The sequence below is a fragment of the Crassostrea angulata genome, chromosome 7 (genome assembly GCF_025612915.1).
Source record: "Crassostrea angulata isolate pt1a10 chromosome 7, ASM2561291v2, whole genome shotgun sequence".
NCBI classification, from domain to species: Eukaryota; Metazoa; Mollusca; class Bivalvia; order Ostreida; family Ostreidae; genus Magallana; species Magallana angulata.
Window position 1 is genome coordinate 11,101,388 of NC_069117.1, and position 20,427 is coordinate 11,121,814.

At 34.6% G+C, this 20,427-nt stretch overlaps 1 protein-coding gene across 5 annotated transcripts in view; it reads right to left on the bottom strand.

Moving 5' to 3' along the window:
- LOC128156641 (uncharacterized) overlaps positions 1-20,275 on the bottom strand; it is an 88,146-nt gene extending 67,871 nt beyond the window's left edge. For 3 of the 5 annotated variants that reach the window (XM_052818864.1, XM_052818861.1, XM_052818858.1), the window contains exons 1-16: positions 20,034-20,275; positions 15,870-15,984; positions 10,613-10,717; positions 10,005-10,115; positions 8,734-8,917; positions 8,013-8,191; positions 6,375-6,497; positions 5,680-5,810; positions 5,273-5,509; positions 4,298-4,412; positions 2,920-3,042; positions 2,626-2,714; positions 2,278-2,481; positions 1,678-1,837; positions 1,124-1,252; positions 365-441 (exon numbers count right to left, since the gene is read on the bottom strand). In XM_052818864.1, coding sequence (XP_052674824.1) covers positions 365-441; positions 1,124-1,252; positions 1,678-1,837; positions 2,278-2,481; positions 2,626-2,714; positions 2,920-3,042; positions 4,298-4,412; positions 5,273-5,509; positions 5,680-5,810; positions 6,375-6,497; positions 8,013-8,191; positions 8,734-8,917; positions 10,005-10,115; positions 10,613-10,717; positions 15,870-15,938 — 2,036 coding nt within the window. In that variant the 5' untranslated portion in view covers positions 15,939-15,984; positions 20,034-20,275. Of the gene's footprint in view, positions 1-364; positions 442-1,123; positions 1,253-1,677; positions 1,838-2,277; positions 2,482-2,625; positions 2,715-2,919; positions 3,043-4,297; positions 4,413-5,272; positions 5,510-5,679; positions 5,811-6,374; positions 6,498-8,012; positions 8,192-8,733; positions 8,918-10,004; positions 10,116-10,612; positions 10,718-15,869; positions 15,985-16,387; positions 16,407-19,837; positions 20,007-20,033 lie in introns of those variants that run through there. The other 2 variants (XM_052818859.1, XM_052818860.1) reach the window with 2 other exon arrangements.
- Between the last annotated feature and the right edge of the window lie 152 nt (positions 20,276-20,427).

The following is a 20,427-nucleotide window of genomic DNA, read 5'->3' on the forward strand; positions in this document are numbered from 1 at the left end:
CTGTATATAAACTTCTCTGATTATAAGAATTAAATGTGAGTTGCTTTATCTTACTACAAATTTTAATTCATCAAACGTAAATAAACATTACTGGTATGTACAATTTTGCTTTGTTTCTTTTAGTTCCATCAAACAAGGGACAATTATTATAATATAATAAATTCAATACATGTATACGAATAACTGGGCAACTTATCATAGAATATCTTCATTTCAAGTTCAATTCAATTCAACACCCCCTCCCCAAATCGATCAAATTCATTGCCCTATTGTGAAATACCTTCCTCCGCCCCTGAGCTTCAACCAGCATTTTCAACCTTAAGAACGTGACAAAAGTTGATGATTGTTTGAGGAGACTACCTACCCACACTCCATTGTTCCGTCATCCGAGATAATCACTCTCCTCAAGTACCCAAGCGTTATCTGATCTCGGAAAACTCCCTATCAAATAAATCAAAATCTCATAAGGAAAATTAAAACTCTTTTACTAGCTATGGCTAATGAAAGTAAATAAATCAGTGTTAATTAACCCATATTTTGCTACAAAACATCAATTCATCAAAATAAGACAATTTTCATGACGTCATTTCTACATTATGACGTCACTGCGGTGATAACCTTTTACACATTTATTTTCGATATGATTTCAACTATCTGCCACCTTACTTTTAAAGCTTTTCAAAAAACTTAAATTTAGGGGGGCGAAAAATGCATAATACGGCACATAGTCCTTTTAGGAGTGTTCAAATTAATAGATCTGGATGGCCGGGGCAATTTTCAGAGTACCGGTATATTAATCTTTTTAAGAAGAAAAGCACTTCATAAAGATATAGTAAAATATTCAAATTTCAAAGACAAAATGAATGGGTTATGTCTTACTAAATGATAGTTTCTAGCTAAACAAAACATGTATGAAATTTAAGGAATATCTGATGGTTACTAGTTGACCACCCAGCCTCCTTTACAGAAGAACTAACTAGACTAGGGCACTAACATTAACTTGAAGTCATGCCATATCAAGTCAAAGAACAATACTGATTTATTTGTTCATTACACACACACTAGCTACATTGAAAAAATTCTACTGCTTTTTTATTTCAACATTGCATGGATTGAGACTTACAGGTGCCCTGTATAATGGCAGGTGCTGCATTAACCTTATTTTCCTCACACCTCCTGTGACAAACTTCGCAAGGATTATTTCTTGTGGCACACCTCCAACAAATGTGTAAGGGTATTCGTATTCACAATACTACAAAGAAATAACAATCAAGTATTCACAATACTACAAAGAAATAACAATCAAGGTATTATTTTGATGTCAAATATTTCTTTTCTTTTAATATAGACTCTAAAACACATCAAAAAAAGAATTAAAAATATGTCCATTGGACATAATTGGTGCATTTGCAAATGAGTGTGAAATCAAACTGCATATTCCAACAGTTCTAAGTCCATAGAAAATGGATTGTGAATTTTTTTGTCTCTTTTTTGACTCTATGGTTCTTGTGAATGTAATTTTAGTAAATCTGTATTTATGCATGTACAATGAATAGATGAATAGTTTGTTTCATTTTATTTAGGATGTTACTTTGAGGATAATGAGTACTAACAAAATCCACAAAAATTGAGCCATTGGGACTAAGAATTATTACACAGTAAAGTTTAATGACTCACCAGTTTTTCATTCAGGTAAACTTCTGTTTTAAATTCCTTGGTGCCTTCAAAACTTTCGTCTTGTTTCTCTATGTACCATTTGAATGTAATCTCATCATTTGGCACCGAACTCTTGGCATTAACTTCATGCAGTTTCACTGTTGTGTCACCATGCTTCACACTAATAAAAATAAAAATTACTTTAATGATTGCAAACTCTGGAGATCAGTTCTATATTCTTTTTTCCTTAACGTCATCATTTTCTATAATAATTATAAATCTTTGCATCACCAAATATTTTGCAAAACACTTCCAGCTGTGTATGCATGACCAAGCTATCTTTACACAGAAGCAAGAGCAGAGAAACTTTACAAAAGTATCAAAAAACATTTTTCCTTTGAAATCTCTCCTTTTCAAGATTGACTCAGTACTTTCAGAGAAGAAGTCAAAAATGATCCGATTAAATTCCAAATTTACAAACGACAGACAAAGAATAGTATATGAACATAGAAACCAGTAAGTCATCTCAGTAACTCAGGCAACCTAAAAAAAAAAACATTTATACCGGTAATAAAAAGCATTTTATCATATTAATCTGAGGCAAAGTAAGATGGTACATGCCCTCCGTCCATGCAGATGAAGGCTAGATATTCTTTGTTGTTTCCAAATACATGGGTCTGTTTACCAATCCCAAACACAACTTTGGACTGTGGCCCTGGATCCTCCACCTTGAATGTGCAGGAAGTGAACGGAGTGTCAAGGGTCCCAACACGCGACTCCGAAATATAATGCGAGTCTTCTGTACGATTTGAGAATGCACAGGTACTGGAGATGAAAAAAAAACCATATCACTTGCACTGGAAATTAATTCAGTAGTTGTGTGTTTCCTTGAAAAATGGCGGAACAATAAGCATTAACATACTTTAAATATCTGCTTGGATTAATTCTTTTACAACAAATAAATAATACCTCATCAATCCATTTCTACTGATTGCCATGTTAAATAAGTAGCAAGGACTAATCCATCTTTTTTCTGCTTTCATGACTGACAAAAACTCCTATAAAAATATGAACATATTGTTTAAATGAAATCAAAAAACCTATAATAAATATATATTAAATTTTTTCAGTGCTTTTGTCAATGAATAACACTACAAATCGATTTTGTAATGTATAGTCTAATACATTTCATCAATGACTATTTTTATAATTAATATTTAATTGTACCAGCGGTATTTGTCACATAATCTCTGTATCTCGTACCTTTGGCGGGGGTGAGTAGTGCAGAATCTTCACTTTTGCCAAGTGTAATGACTTGATTGATACCAATGGGTAATAGTTCCTAGTTGTCAGAGCCTCTGTAGATGACATTTTATCATAACTGGCCTATAGAAAAATACAAAAATAACTATTTAATGACTGTGTTGGAGGGCATATGGTACATCATTGCCCCCACAAAATGGAAGCACTCACTGCAAAATTATGTGGATGAAAGGTCTTTAAAATCATGAGTCCCATGGTGCATCTAAAACCCCTTTCACAATTAGTACATGAGCAGAACCAACAAAATATTCGTGCAACCAAAAAAATTAGATATGGATCGTAAACTGTTCCCAAAATAATTGCATATTAAAAATTACTACATTGTAGCACTAAACATGCACAATTCAGAGCGACCATTGTGCAATGTAAATGCATTGAATCTTGCTATATATCTTGTGTCCATATGTGACTGTTGTACAATGAAAGCAAGTGATATAAGATAATGCGTTGCAAGATTACATGATTACACGTTGAGCGACAGTCTCATGGTCACACAACACCATGCATAAACAGCTGCTTTTTATCTTATGATCTTTAAAAATCGAGCACCGCTCTTGTGAGTTCATAAAACGTTATAAAACGTTCGTACAAATGTTCGTCATTGCATTGCAATAATTTGGATCGCATTTGGTCGCGTCTGAATAGTGTGCATGTCCACTATTTTGAGGAGACTTGATAAGAACACAAAAAACGCATGCTATGGATGCGAGAGCTTGTGCAATGTATGCGATAGCTCATGCGAAGCCAAAAAATTCCAATTGCAAAGTGTTGTAAAGTGCTCGTACGCCAATTGTGAAAGGGGCTTTTTTGGGAAGTAAATTCAGAACAAAGCTCAAGAAAATTGGATTTAGAACTATAATTATGATAAAAATGGGTGGAAACTGATTAGGTTAGGCCCCTAACTGAATTAAGCTGGGACTGAACTTATCTATCAAAACCCCAAGTCCTTTGACCCTAGCTTTAAAAATCCTGTTACTGATTCTGCTCTTGTGCAACTAATTAACAACTGTTAAAAATTCTTCATATATTCGAAATAAAAGAAATGGGTGCATTTTCAACTTTGACAGTGTTTAGTATTCATAACAATAAGCTATCACTTGTTAGATGATTAACTACTCTTGGTGTTTATAATCAATACCATGGGAAAGAAATAACTTTAGGGAACAGTTTGGGATGCCTTTGAAAATGGAAAAAATGAAAGCTGATTTATTTTTAAAAACAGTACTGGAAAATATTGACCCCCCCCCCCCCTCCTCTTTCCAACACCCAAACTTTCACATTTTGAAAGTAATTGAAATATTGTAAGACACCTGATTACCTCAACTCCATTGATGGTGCTGTAAAAACTGCAGCCTTCCCCAGGCATGTATTCCGACTGCCATTCTCCTTTGATCCCAAAACCATACCTGTCCCCAATCCTTTTAAAGGGGAATCTATGAATACAAATAAAGTGTTATACATATAATTCAGTAAATGGAAACAAAAAGCCATGGACTGCATTGCTCACCTGGATACAATACTGTGAAATCAATAGATTTCATGGTGGCTCAATTTTCGTGGAATTTGTGGGTTCCTATCATCCATGAATTAACATCCTCCACGAATGAATAAATTAAGAGTTATAAAGTCCTTTATTATTCCTTTTATAAGTGTGAGAATACACAAAATTACGTCCCCACGAATATGTGAAATTTTAGCAATCCATGAAAAATGACCTCCACGAATTTTAATGATTCCACACTATAGGTCTACAGTGTTTTAATCGAAAAATAACACAAAATTATATTCAATATTTAATTTTAAGCATCCAACTAACTGTGTCCAGTTTTTTTCATGTGTCACAAAATTTGCAAAAATGGAGTAGATATATAATCTTTTTAATTTATGTCAGTAAAATTTTTGCAATTTGAAAAAGTTTTCAATAGAAAACAATCATGGATATAAATTTTGTGTGTTGTACTTTTGTGATTTGAAAGTGATTGCAACAAAATTTGAAAATTAAACAATATTGTTGGATAACCGGATATACGATTTCCTGCAATTACAGCTTCAAAGCAAAACTTCAATCCAAGTACAGTCAAACTTCGTTATCTCGAACTAGATGGGACTGTTTAAAAACTTCCGAGATATCAGAGTTTTCGAGATATTGAGGATAAAATACTTAAAAAATAAGTGGTTTGGACTTACAATTAACTTCGACATATCCATATATGGTTGAGAGAAACATTTTGATCAAAACAGCTTACTAGAGCTTTAAGCTCAGGTGAGCTTAAATAAGAGTAAAGCAACTTACGTCATTCCATCTGCTAAGCCAGTTTCTTTCTTTATATTTCTCATTATGAAAGTCTGTTCATGTAAACAACCAATGAAAACTTGATCATCACTGTTTTCTTCCACATTTGTCATTTGTTTTTCCAAATCTCCTTTATACTCAATGAGCTCAATTTCAAAGTATGGGTAAGACTTGGAAAAAGGTTGTCTTGAGAAGTAAAATCCAAGTTCATTTTTTTCTGATTTAGACACTTTTGTTCTACAAAAAAAGGATATAAATGAATACCATTTACTCTATTTCAGAAAACTAAAACATACTTTTAACTATCAGTTAGTACCAACAGGGGAAATGTTTCAGTCTGTAAAAAAACAAATGTATAATTTATTTAGTTTAATTTGTTTCTAAGCATAAGGTTAGACTGTTCTTACTGTAATATTCCAGTCTCTATGTCAAAATCATGCCCTGAAACGACCTTCTTGTCCATGAAGCACTGGGCATTGTCAAAACTGGCGATATTATTTTCTCTCCTGTGGCTTTCCATTTCGGGATTTCCATTTTCCTACAAAATTTAAAAAGAATTCAATCTGTTTCTAAAGGTAAAAGTTTCTAAATAATGATTCAATAAAACATTCCACGATTTGACCAGCAAATTAAAGCAATAAGGCATACAAAGTATATTGCAATGAGTCACACACCAGAATATGATGACTTTTTTAGCCTACTATACAAATCATGTTTAAACAATACTATATGAGCCCAATGGTACACTAGTAATTTCTAGCATAGAAATCAAATAGCTCAGTATGAACTACTTACAAGTGACATTTTAAGTACATTTTAAATACACATTTATTAATAAATACATAAACCATTAAATGAAAGGATGACCCAAGGGATATTTGTCAATTACCTGTGTTTTACTAAAGCTGAGTTTTTGGCATTAATCAAAGACACACTTATGCTCTCATGCCATTATATTATCAAATGTCAGTACAAAATTCTGCACTTTAATAAGGATACATATCACTGCAATTAAAAGGTTGCACAAAATAAAACATTCTGAAAAAATTAACCCAAGCAAAATAAAAACTAATAGGTGTGGGATTTTTTTTTTTTTACATACCCTCATTGATATTCTAGTAATGGCGTCTCTGATATGAGCTGAAATCTCTTTTGGGGTGGCAGACGAATCAAACGGAAGGACAACTTGAGGTGGATTGCTTCTGGCTAGCACATCAAACAATGGCTGTAAATAAAATAGGGTAACCAATGGTTTCATCAAAATAACGTAAAATAATTTTTCATGGTTTGGATACTAAATTATTATTTTCGTTTTGATTACAAAGTATTGTCAGACTATATAATTCACATCAGAGTTGCATTAAACTTGAACACCCTATACGATATCATTCTCTTGGTTTTGATCAACAAGTTCTGAATCAATAGATTAAAATAAATCCAAAACTTTCATCATGAAAATACACGTTTTTCAATTATATCAAAGAAAAATAAAGGAATTTTAAAGGAGTGTCTTCTTCCATTATCCTTTGTCTTTTTACGTACAGTCATAGCTTAATACTGTATACATGGCTATTTTTGCTCTTCTACACTTGCAGTTTTGCCCAGTCAGTTATTGAAAGGGTAAGGACACTAAAAATATGTCGGGCTGATACTGCAGTCTCGGGTTGACATGGGATGTGATACAGATTTTGCCATGTATTATTCTCTATATATTTAGGCAAACATATATTTATTCTTTAGATTGACCTGTGAATTCAAACATTATCAATTTTGTTCAGTTGGGTACTTAAAATTGATTTTATTATTGAAAGCAAAATTTCAAGAGTTATTTATCATGGATTATATTTTCATGCTCATATTAAGTCTATGTGATAACCAGTTTAAACTGGTTTTAGAAAACAGCAGTTCTTGCTGTTAGTAATTAACTCCGTGATCTGCAATTTATACTGATTTATTTTAATAAAATAACTGATTTCATTGATAAGGGAATGTAGATATAAGTATTAAATAATATTTTTTTGACATCGTCGTGTCAATAACTGCTGTAAGGTAAGCAGACAAATTATCATAACTTGCATTATTCAATTGACAGCAGTTAATGACACGACGTCAAAAATAAATCATTTAATGCTATAGTAAACAAAAGCGGAATAGATTGTGCGACGTCAAAATAATCAATTTTTTAAAATTTTTAATACAGAAGAGTTCTACATCATGTCAGCCTCTAGTATATACAATTTCTCTAACTTCAAACATGCATTAAAGCTGAATTATGTAATTTATTTTCAATACAGCATGATCAAAGGCAATAATTTAAACTACTTTATTAATATACCAGTAAATAAAATATGTTTTTGATTTTCCTTCCCTTTAAAAATTGTTTTGAATTCCCCCAGTCTTAAATACACCCACTGTCAACAAGAGCGAAAGGGGCGAAAATAAAACGAGGGGAAATATTTTCCTGTATACAGTATGCCGTATCCAGCCCAGGCATAGTTAATGATCATTATTTCACAAAAACAATTAAGTTGTCCTGCCATTACCCATCATGGTTAATTCAGAGCTCATGTAGTAAAGACCACCAAGTTTCATAATAATTGTATTTCAATTTATTTCACAATAATTTATTTCATATTTTTTTCACCTGTATTTTTTGTTGTTGAATAAAACAGGAAATTCAGTCAATTTTTCATGTCAGAGAAAATAAAAGAAGTTTAAAAGAGTCAAAGTGTCTACTTACATTATTCATGCTGACTTCATTTACATTCAATTTCCAGTCATCCTCAAACTTGACTTGAGGGTAGTGATGAGGACCCTCACCAGTGGAGCCTGACCCCCCACTGAGGCAACTACCCAGGCTCTGCTTCACGCTGGGGTGGGGGACCACCAACACATTTCCTGTTTTGTGATTGACCACATCTGCAATGCAAAGTTATTTTCAATCACTAACAAAAACAAAAATGTTCCATTTCATAAAAAAATGATATGTGGGTAAAGGTAAAGGCTTATAAAACATTACCTCTGTCAATAGGCAGAGAAACAAAATTTAAGAAAAACCAAATAAACCTGATGCATATTTATCACCTTATCATATTATATTCATATCATACAGTTTGTTCTTATCACATTGTTAATATCGCTTAACAGTGTTATTCGACATTGTTATTGTTGTCCTATATTGTTATAGTCATATAATGTTATTATTATATCATACTGTTATTGTTGTCATATCATACAGTAATTGTCATATCATATTGTTATCGTTATAACATAATGTTATTGTCATAACTGTTATACTGTTGTATCATATTGTTATTGCCATATCATACTGTTAATGTCATATTGTATTGTTATTGTCATAAACTGTTACATATCATTGTCATATCATATCAATGACATCTATTGTCATACCATAATAATGTTTTTCAAAGGCAAAAAATAAACAATAGTAATTTCTTTACCACCAACAATTGGAAAAACAGGGTGTCCAGCCAGTATTTTCCCTTTAATTGAAGAGGCATATTTAACAGATGTATCTTGCACCGATATCTTTGGGAATGACGTCTTCTCTGTGCTGTTACCCAGGCTTTCATTCACAAAAAACAGTCCATCATCTGTGACTTTATTGCAGGAATTTAGGTTAACCTGCAAAAGATTGAAAGGGAATAGGTCATGTAACACATCTACCAACACAGCCCTATCTAACAAACCCCTCCCCTTCCCCAGTCATCAACCAACACAGCCCTATCTAACAAACCCCTCCCCTTCCCCAGTCATCAACCAACACAGCCCTATCTAACAAACCCCTCCCCTTCCCCAGTCATCAACCAACACAGCCCTATCTAACAAACCCCTCCCCTTCCCCAGTCATCAACCAACACAGCCCTATCTTACAAACCCCTCCCCTTCCCCAGTCATCAACCAACACAGCCCTATCTAACAAACCCCTCCCCTTCCCCAGTCATCAACCAACACAGCCCTATCTTACAAACCCCTCCCCTTCCCCAGTCATCAACCAACACAGCCCTATCTAACAAACCCCTCCCCTTCCCCAGTCATCAACCAACACAGCCCTATCTAACAAACCCCTCCCCTTCCCCAGTCATCAACCAACACACCCCTATCTAACCAACCCCTCCCCTTCCCTAGTTAAAATAAGTTAGATCCTTTTCCAAGCCATGAAGATCCATAGAGTTGGTGGTTATCCATGGTTTCCATGGTGCCAAGCAGATGAGAGTCAATTTGACTCCCCTAGATGGTCTCCATGGTTTCCATGGTGCCAAGCAGATGAGAGTCAATTTGACTCCCCTAAATGGGAGACCAGTCCATTGCAGGTTAACTCCAAGTGTATTTAAGCTGGTACCCAATTTCAGCTGGGTGGACTGAGACAATGTAGATATGCCTTGATTATGGACATAACACAGAAGAGTATCAAGTGGATACAGTGGGGTTTGAACCAGCGACCTATGGATTACTGGCCAAACACCTATGACCTCTGAGCAATGTGCTCCACAACCCCCATAAATGACTCTTCATATAAATATCTACCAGGTATATTATTCCTGAATATCAATCCTATGATCCCTTTTCAATTAAAATGTAAAGTAAATTTTGTGTCTTTTAATAACTATATTATAAGCTTGAATCGTAGACGTCATATATAATACATTTACAGTATTTGAAGGGTAAGTAGAGCTTATCTACATGTACCATGCAGGTTGAACAATCTTACTGATATGACAGGGGCTCCTGCTATAATCTGTGCCAGCCACCTTATGCCATGGTCTGTCACCAATTTACATCCTGTCAAATTCACTGACTTTAAATTCCCCAGAATCGTGTCCTACAAAATGAAATAAAATATACACAAATTATTTTAAAATTCTACATGCATACATTTCATATTTGAAAGGCTTACAGGAGAATGCTTGATCAAAACATTGCATGCAAAATCTTTAAGCAAGATGTATTAGTTTAAAGGTCTTTTCTTTCATAGATTTTTCCATAATATTAAAAATACATGCTATACAATGTACAAATCAAGCACAGTTGAATTTAAGTATCTCAAATATCTGTGACTCAAATATCACAAACATGAAACTCTGACAAGGAAGTCTTAACTACTGTTTCTTTACATGTAATTTAACCTTAATATCTCCAATTACCAGGCATACTAAATATGGGTTTTTTTTCATCTTGCTAAGTTCAAGAAAATATTACTCTACATCAATATTGAATGATTATATCAAAAAACCCATAAATTAAGTATACCGGTACTCGCCTATCAAACAGACTTAACATTTCTGAAGTCAATCACATTGGTATTTTTAAAGTCAATACCTTTTTATAATCCAGAATCACTTTGATCACAGAGTCAGTGCAATAACCATTGTTGCTGAAATCTATGTCTGTCACTTCATCTAACTTCAAAGTCCCTAAATATTCCTGAAATACAATAGGTGCATTTATGATGTTCTGTCCTCATGAAAATGAAAATTTCCTAAGTAAATAGGAACTTTCCCCATCTTCCCTTTACCCTGTCTAAATGTTCCCCCTTATACAACTGACATAGATTTACTATGTGAACTTAAAAATTCTTTAAGTATGGTTTCATTCCATGTAAATTTCACAAATCATAGCCTCCATCTTCTTCTTAACATTTGTTGTTGTTGAAAAACTGAAGCCCCCACCTGCATAATAACAAATCCCTTTAATGTGGAATCAATTAATTTCAAGGGGACCAATTTTCATGGATTGTCAGTATTTTGCTTATTTGCGGGGATGTAATTTCGTGGATGTGTTGGTTTTTAATCTCAGTAGGAAAACTAAATCTATTATCATTAGTTTTCATCAAGGATATAAATTTGTGGGTGAGAGCTACCCACGAATACCATGAAAAATTGAGCCACCACAAATTCTAATGATTCCACAGGATTCCCCTTTCTCATCGAAATCAGGGTGAAATCAAAGTAAAAACTCTTATGAACATAATGAATAAGCTTGCTTCCTTAGTGATATCCAGGTTCTAACCTCTATGTCCTTTTAACCTAAACAATGGTTTTAAAGGGTTTTGTTACATACCCGGTATTTGTAAAATACATGATCTTTGATCCCCTAATGCACCCCCCCCCTCTTCGCTACAGGGTAACGTTGTGTGGAAAATTGAATCAATCATAAATAAAAAAGCTATATAATGCTAAAGCATAATAATGCTACAAGATACTGTAAACCAACTTCTATTTGCGTTCGAGAAATTTTTGCAAGTTTCACAAGATTCTCATTGTTGCAAATATTTATTGCTGCGGACCACAGGTGCTTGAGGAAAGGATCGACCCCCCCCCCCCCCCCACAATCCATCCCCCCCCCCCCCCCCCCGATTATAGACCCCCGGGACTTTATTATTACTTTTTTTATTAAATTATCTTTTTATGACATATTTCTAATCTAATTCATACATTCATTGCCCAAAATTACCTAAAACAAATATTTTTAAAAAATCAGACCCTCTACATATATAAAAGAAGAAGGTTGCTAACTTCGTCCATCTAGAACCAACAGAAGTAAAGGTTTATCGCAAGGAAGATAACTCGTAACAGAATTTATTTTTTTCTCTTTTATGTCTACCATTGTAATACACTCAGTATGAGTGCCTTCTTTTAGATTTCCAGTTTCCAAGACGATAAAAAAGTTTTCTCGGCTTGATTAAAATTCATATTTCTTATGAATTGTACTTTTTTCGAGTTTGCCATGCAATTTCATAAATCTCTCAGAGTTGTCTTCCTTGCGATAAAACCTCACTTCTGTTGGTTCTAGATGGATCGGTTCAAAACTTGCAACTTGTCGGTAAAAATTGTCCTATTTACCTAATAAATGTATTTACACGGGCATGGCATGCAGATATTCAGTGAAGGGAATTATCGGGCTACGACACGAGGTCACCGTTTTTACTGGTAGATGTAGTTTGATAGTACATTTTAACAAATATTCATCGGCAGTACCTCTCGGCTGGCGGACGAAGTTAGCAACCTTCTTGTATTATATGTACAGAGGGTCTGATTTTTTTTCAAAAATGTTTGTTTTATGTAATTTTGGGCAATGGATGAATAAATTAGATTAGAAATATGCCATAAAAGGATAATTTAATAAAAAAGAGAAATAATAAAGTCCTGGGGGTATATATATTGGGGCGGGGGGGGGGGGGGGGGACATATTAGTAATAAAACAAGAGGCCCATGGGCCACATCGCTCACCTGAGGAACAATGGGTATGATAAAATCAGCTTAATGAAGTCAGAATACAAACAATCTGGACAATGTACAATAATCAAGTAGATCATGTAAAAATAAAATCCACTCCCCCCTGGATATTCTTATGTTTATAATCATAAGTTCCTTTTCTAACAGGATGATTTTATAGTCATATCACATGTTGAGTATTGCAGTCCTCAAAAAGATCCTTTACAATTGTTTATATATGGGATATTAAGCTACATCAAACTCTTAACCTTCTTGTGAGGCCGAAGAATTGTCCTGGAGCCAAAGTCTTAACAATTATAAAGAATCATCTGGCTGATTAGTTTCTGAGAAGAAGATTTTAAAATATTTACTCTATATATTCCTTTGTAAAACTTTAACCCCCCCCCCCCCCATGTGGCCCACCCTACCCCAAGGGATCATGTTTTCACAACTTTGAATCTGCACTACCTGAGGATACTTCAACACAAGTTTCAGCTTTCCTGGCTGTTTAGTTTCTGAGAAGAAGAATTTTAAAGATTTACTCTATATATTCCTATGTAAAACTTCGACCCTCCATTGTGCCCCACCCTACCCCCAGGGATCATGATTTTCACAACTTTGAATCTGCACTACCTGAGGATGCTTCCACATAAGTTTCAGCTTTCCTGGCTGATTAGTTTCTGAGAAGAAGATTTTTAAAGATTTACTCTATATATTCCTATGTAAAACTTCGACCACCCCATTGTGGCCCCACCCTACCCCTGGGGGTCATGATTTTCACAACTTTGAATTTACAATACCTGCGGGTGCTTCCACACAAGTTTCAGCTTTCCTGGCTGATTAGTTTCTGAGAAGAAGATTTTCAAAGATTTACTCTATATTTCTATGTAAAACTTTAACACACCCCCCCCCCCCAATGTGGTCTCACCCTACCCCAAGGGATCATGATTTTCACAACTTTGAATCTACACTGCCTGAGGATGCTTCCACACAAGTTTCAGCTTTCCTGGCTGATTAGTTTCTGAGAAGAAGAATTTTAAAGATTTACTCTATATATTCCTATGTAAAACTTCGACCCTCCATTGTGCCCCACCCTACCCCCAGGGATCATGATTTTCACAACTTTGAATCTGCACTACCTGAGGATGCTTCCACATAAGTTTCAGCTTTCCTGGCTGATTAGTTTCTGAGAAGAAGATTTTCAAAGATTTACTCTATATATTCCTATGTAAAACTTCGACCCCCCATGTGGCCCCACCCTACCCCTGGGGGTCATGATTTTCACAACTTTGAATCTACACTACCACAGGATGCTTCCACACAATTTTCAGCTTTCCGGGCTGATTAGTTTCTGAGAAGAAGATTTTTAAAGATTTACTCTATATATTCCTATGTAAAACTACGACCCCCCATTGTGGCCCCACCCTACATCAAGGGATCATGAATTTCACAACTTTGAATCTACACTACCTGAGGATGCTTCCACATAAGTTTCAGCTTTCCTGGCTGATTAGTTTCTGAGAAGAAGATTTTTAAAGATTTACTCTATATATTCCTATGTAAAACTTCGACCACCCCATTGTGGCCCCACCCTACCCCCGGGGGTCATGATTTTCACAACTTTGAATCTACACTACCTGAGGATACTTCCACACAAGTTTCAGCTTTCCTGGCTGATTAGTTTCTGAGAAGAGGATTTTTAAAGATTTACTCTATATATTCCTATGTAAAACTTCGACCCCCCCCCCCCATGTGGCCCCACCCTACCCCTGGGGGTCATGATTTTCACAACTTTGAATCTACACTACCTGAGGATGCTTCCACACAAGTTTCAGCTTTCCGGGCTGATTAGTTTCTGAGAAGAAGATTTTTAAAGATTTACTCTATATATTCCTATGTAAAACTACAACCCCACCTTGTGGCCCCACCCTACATCCAGGGATCATGAATTTCACAACTTTGAATCTACACTGCCTGAGGATGCTTCCACACAAGTTTCAGCTTTCCCGGCTGATTATTTTCTGAGAAGAAGATTTTTAAAGATTTACTCTATATATTCCTATGTAAAACTTCGACCCCCCATTGTGCCCCGCCCTACCCCTGGGGGGTCATGAGTTTCACAACTTTGAATCTACACTACCTGAGGATGCTTCCACACGAGTTTCAGCTTTCCTGGCTGATTAGTTTCTGAGAAGAAGATTTTTAAAGATTTACTCTATATATTCCTATGTAAAACTTCGACCCCCCATTGTGGCCCCACCCTACCCCCGGGGGTCATGAATTTCACAACTTTGAATCTACACTACCTGAGGATGCTTCCACACAAGTTTCAGCTTTCCTGGCTTTCTGGTTCTTGAGAAGAAGATTTTTGAAAATTTCTCGAAATTTTTCATTAATTTCTAATTATCTCCCCTTGAAAACGAGTGTGGCCCTTAATTTTCACAACTTTGAATCCCCTTTGCCTAAGGATGATTTGTGCCAAGTTTGGTTGAAATTGGCCCAGTAGTTCTTGAGAAGATGTTGAAAATGTGAAAAGTTTACGGACAGACGGACAGACGGACAGACGGACAGACGGACGACAGACAAAATGTGATCAGAATAGCTCACTTGAGCTTTCAGCTCAGGTGAGCTAAAAACAGGTGTTGATAAGGCTTGGTCACGAAAGTAAGTCGTTGATAACCAGTTCATCCGGGTAAATGACAAAAAAAGTCGTGAATTTTAGTTGGTTTACAGTATTTGGATTAAAACACAAATCTGCCCCCTTATCCATCTTTTCCTAATTTTTTCCTTTGGAAGGGGCTTGGCCTACGGGTATATAGCTACATGTATCATTTCAACAAAATGTAACGCCCTTTATCTAAGGATGCTTTTGGTCAAGTTTTAAAAAAATTAGCTCAGCAATTCTGGAGGAGTAAATGAAAATGTGATTCCTATGACATAGTGTATGCCAAAAACAGATGCCAGATGAAATTGGATAAGAAACACTCATGCAGTTGAGACTTTGGCTCAGGTAAGCTAAAATGTTTAAACATGGATGAACAGAAGGACACACACAAACAAAAAGATTAATACCTGACCAAATGTTTTAATACAAAATAGCTTGAGCTTTCATCTCAGGTGAAATAAGTGTTTTAAAGCAAAAAAAGATATTTTAAATCTAAATTGTGTATTTCTGCCAGTCTTTGTTATAAAAGACTCTCTAATACATCTCATAATTTCAATGCTTTGATGTGCTTTGAAGCCACCAAGAAAAGGAACAAAATTTTCTCAAATAAGTTTTCAAAGCACTTCAGATCTGTAATATTTCTACTTTCAGCATGCAGACTATTTTTAGATCTCCTCTGAATATTGAAAAAGCTGACCTTGAACTTGAGTAGGGGTACCTGTCCCCTGAGGACAGACTCCTCCCTGTCATAAGTTATCACACTCATTACGGCCCTATCCTCTCAATATCATGTCCTCTTGCAGATTGTATTCCTGCAACAAAATAAGAAATCATCACTCTTCAGAGACCATGTAACAATATTTATCACCAGCCTATTCTCTGAGAACCAACAATGTTCAATCTGGTCACTTAAACTGTCAACTATCTGTATATGCTAGTCATTGGTGCTTCATAAACTTTGGTGATATTTAAACCACTCTTTCAACATTTAAATGCCAAACAAATTGGTGGTTGGCAAAACAAATTCACTTACATGTATCTGCAATAATGTAGCCCCCCCCTTAATAAAACCAAAATCTTCTATTTTGTTTCAAAGAAAACATATATTGGAAAGTCTACAGTATATTTGCACCTTATACTTATTCACAATTCAAATTCATAATTGACCTACAATAATACATAACAGGAACATATTTCTCTTTGTACCTTACATACCTGTTAACCTTTCAAAGCTGCTATGTGGGAGAATCTCTCCCTTACCAACTTGGCTAAGGGGGAGATTTTGTGTATACGACGTTTTTTCATGTGAAATGCAAATATATATTAAAAATACTGTTAGATACCTTATTTTAACATTGTAATTAATGCATTTTGCAATCATTTTAAATTTTATTATTTTTTATTATTATTAAGTCAAAACCGGAAGTAATCATAAAAAGTAAACTGGACTATAACATGTCATATCATGATCACGGTAGACAGTACTTGGATGGATTTTGATATATTCAAGCTACACAGCAGCTTTTTGAGCTCAAAATCAGAGAAAAACCCGCAGTGGTTGTTGAAATTTGCATGTAAAGATTCAGAATTGGGGGGGGGTGGGTGGGGGATGGGGAAGACAAATCCGATTGTGGGAGAAATTTGTCTCCCACGCGGGAGATAGGTTGGATGCGGGAGATCTTAGATTTTTAGGCCGCTTTGCGGGAGTCTCCCGCGCAATGCGGAAGGGTTAACAGGTATGAACTTAGTTCTTTATCAACACAACGATAAATATTTATTACCAATTACTGGTAACTGTCCACAATACCAAATATCAGTAATTCAATCTATATATGTTATGTAATCAGGAGAGATTCTGCACATGGAAATTATCTAGTGTCAGTCCCAAAAAAAGAAATTTGACACTGCGTAGAATCACACTGTCACTCGAGTCCAACAGCCTTGAGCTGAGATTTTTTGTATGTGCATTTAACAAGAACAATTTTTACATACTGGGCCAAGTTGCAACGGGGTAAATCAAGCAATATTAATCATTCTGTTTGTATAGTGCAGTTCATTTGTATTAACTGGCAAGAATATAGACTGTTTTTAAATCCTTGTCAATCTAAAGACATGAAATTGATAGGTTAATATGCAACACGATATCAATTTAGTACATGTATGTATAGTTAAGAATAACACAAACAATTACATAACATGAGCTGTCTCCAGTTGGTAAATACATTATGTATTATGGATTTGTCGACCAATTCCAACTTGTTTATATTAAAACCCAGTTACCTGTGAGGATTAATGCATCCTGTATACTGAAATCCATTCAATTAACAAGAATTTCCAAATTTGCCCCTGAGGTTCTTTCAGCAAGGCACTATGGAATTATTTATTCATTCAACTCATGGTACCTATGGTGTATTTATATATCAATTCAGCTGGTACATAATATGATATATGGAAAAAAAAATACAAATACATGTAACTTTCTTAATTCTATATCGCTTCTTTTTAACTTACAAATCCAAAATATCTTTAATCCCTCAATAAGACTCGACCAACATATTCCCACAAATGTTTTTCTCCTTTCTCTGACTATATATTGCTTATAGGTTCAGTGACTGACATAATTTCCTTATTGAAATAAAATCTACCTGTAATTTAAAAAATCTTAAAAACTAATCGTAGCATCTTTAATACTATGAGAATATATATACAATGGTTAATTATGTATCGTTTTATACAATCTCACTGGAGTGCATGAGTGCACCTTCACTCTTGACCGATATCTTGCTCCTTGGTGTATTTTTGTACATGAGTCATTATTATAATGATAAACCAATACGTGATCCACTTTTGCATTTACCTTACGCATCAAAGCCATATTAGAGCCATTATCAAAAGAATGGCTTATGGTACATGTGTAATAGTATGGTAAATATATATAATAGAATGAACTTACATAAAATAAACCACTCAATCAGCTACCTTAAATATAGGTTAAATTCAGACATATAAGACCGCGGAACATTAACTGGCAAGATTGGAAATATACAGCTTGCGTCAGTTTCACTTGTTACAGTTAAAACATTTGAAATGGGCGGGAACAAATTGACACGGACGTCTGAGAAAACATTGGTATAGGAAATGTATTTTCAATCCACCTCAGCATTTCTAACTTGCATACTAATGTAAAGCGATCGAAAAACATTTTTATTAGTATCAGAAAAGCGGCTGAAAAACATTTTATTTCATCAATAAGTATAATCAGCAAATGTGAAAAAATACTAATTCAGAGATATCATACGCAGGGCAAAGCATTGTCCTGAATAAACCCACTTGATATCAGACTTGGGACGACTGATTCTCTGAAGTCATCGGACAATGCCTTGCCTTGCGTATTATCTCTCCCAAATTGAGATCTTCTCATACTTGCTGATTATATACTTAATGGTAAAATAATTTTTTTTAAATCCTTTTTTAAATTTTGTCCTTTGCTGATACTAAATATACTGTTTTTCGATCGCTTTAATTAACATGTATATAGCAAGTTAGAAATGCCGAGGTGGATTGAAAATACATTTCCTTTAACTACATGTACAGTTTCATCCAATGTTTTCTCAGACGTCCGTGTCAATTTGTTCCCGCCCATTTCAAATGTTTTGACTGCAACACGTGAAATTGACGTACGCTGTATATTTCCAACCTTGCCAGTTAATGTTCCGCGGTCTTATTCGTTATAACCTAGCAAAACATACAATGCATGGCGATCTCTTTTCTTGAAACAAGTTAGTGCCATATAACCTACTCACTGAGGAAAACCTTCCTGAATATTTATGACTATTCCAACATTTAAGTTCATTACTATACCAGCTTTTAAATCAATTTATCACCCACATGAAAAATAATCACAATATATCTTGATTGAAGCATATTTATGGTAAAAAAAGTTTGAAAAGTAATGTCTGATGATAAACTCCAAAGCAAAAACATGTATTGCCCAGAATCCCTGGTAGCAGCATTTAGCAAGTGCATCTCTTCGAACAAAAATTAATGATATCACCTTGAATAAAATCATAAAATAGATCTACAGACTTAAATCTCTTAGTTAATGTAATTATCTACCTGGGAACATAAGTATATGCATGATCTATACTGAGCATTTTTATTTCATTAATATTGATTTATTCCTGAAGATTACTTTGCTCATAAATGCAAAATGCACTTGGTCATGTAATTTTTAGATTTCAAGAGGAACCAACCTAACGTGTACATACTGGCTTTCAAATGGCCCTGTTATAGCTAATTGTGTAAACAAATGAAATGTAAATATACCAAAAACAAACCAATTTATAATTTATCGATGTCGAGTTGACCTAGAGTACAACATACCTGTAAATGCCTATTTACAACTTTGCAAGAATCAAATATAGAATAAACAAATCAAAAGACATGGTACATTTTGGCTTATACATGATACAATATGTCTATATATACATTAAAGATCTACATGTGAAAGATTTCTTCTTTAATATTATATATATATTAAGGAATAAATCCGGGGACAAATGAAAATATTTAAATGAGCTATATATATTTTAAAATATACAACAGTAAACTATGATACTGAATATGTTACCATACATAATGACAAAGGAAACTCTATAATAGTACCGTTAGCATATTTGTCCAAAAAGTCGGTCTAGCGTCTCGTTCTTATTCGCGGGAATATTGTTGAAGTCGCGTGTAATTTTGGACAGCTGGCAACTAACACATAAGTGTAACTGCTAATATTCATTGATCAAGTTTTAAAATCTGAAGTAGTTTACTTTATTTTCCCTAACGTCGATAAAAGGAAGATGTGAAATACCTTTTTGAAAAACCCGAATTTCAGGTGGCTTCCATAGATACAATGCAACTTCCGGTGTAACAGTATCAAAAGTAGATCAATGACAAGTCATTGAAGTAGGTCAGATTTCTTTGATTTAGGCCTATATCGCTTAGGTGTTTTGTAGAACAATTAAATTGTTCTTAATAACACGAAATCATTTAAAACTGTCAGAAAATTAGTAAGCATGCACTTGACAAGTATATTGCTTTGCAAGTGCCCCAATTTTTATATTCCCATTATTTAAACATCGAGCCCGATGTGTATATGAGTAACGGGGTGTTTCAGTCAGAGTACCCCTCTATAATATTATTCTATGAATCTTTAAATTAGCGTATGTATCTTATGGTATTAAAAGTTCTATGCATAACATGAA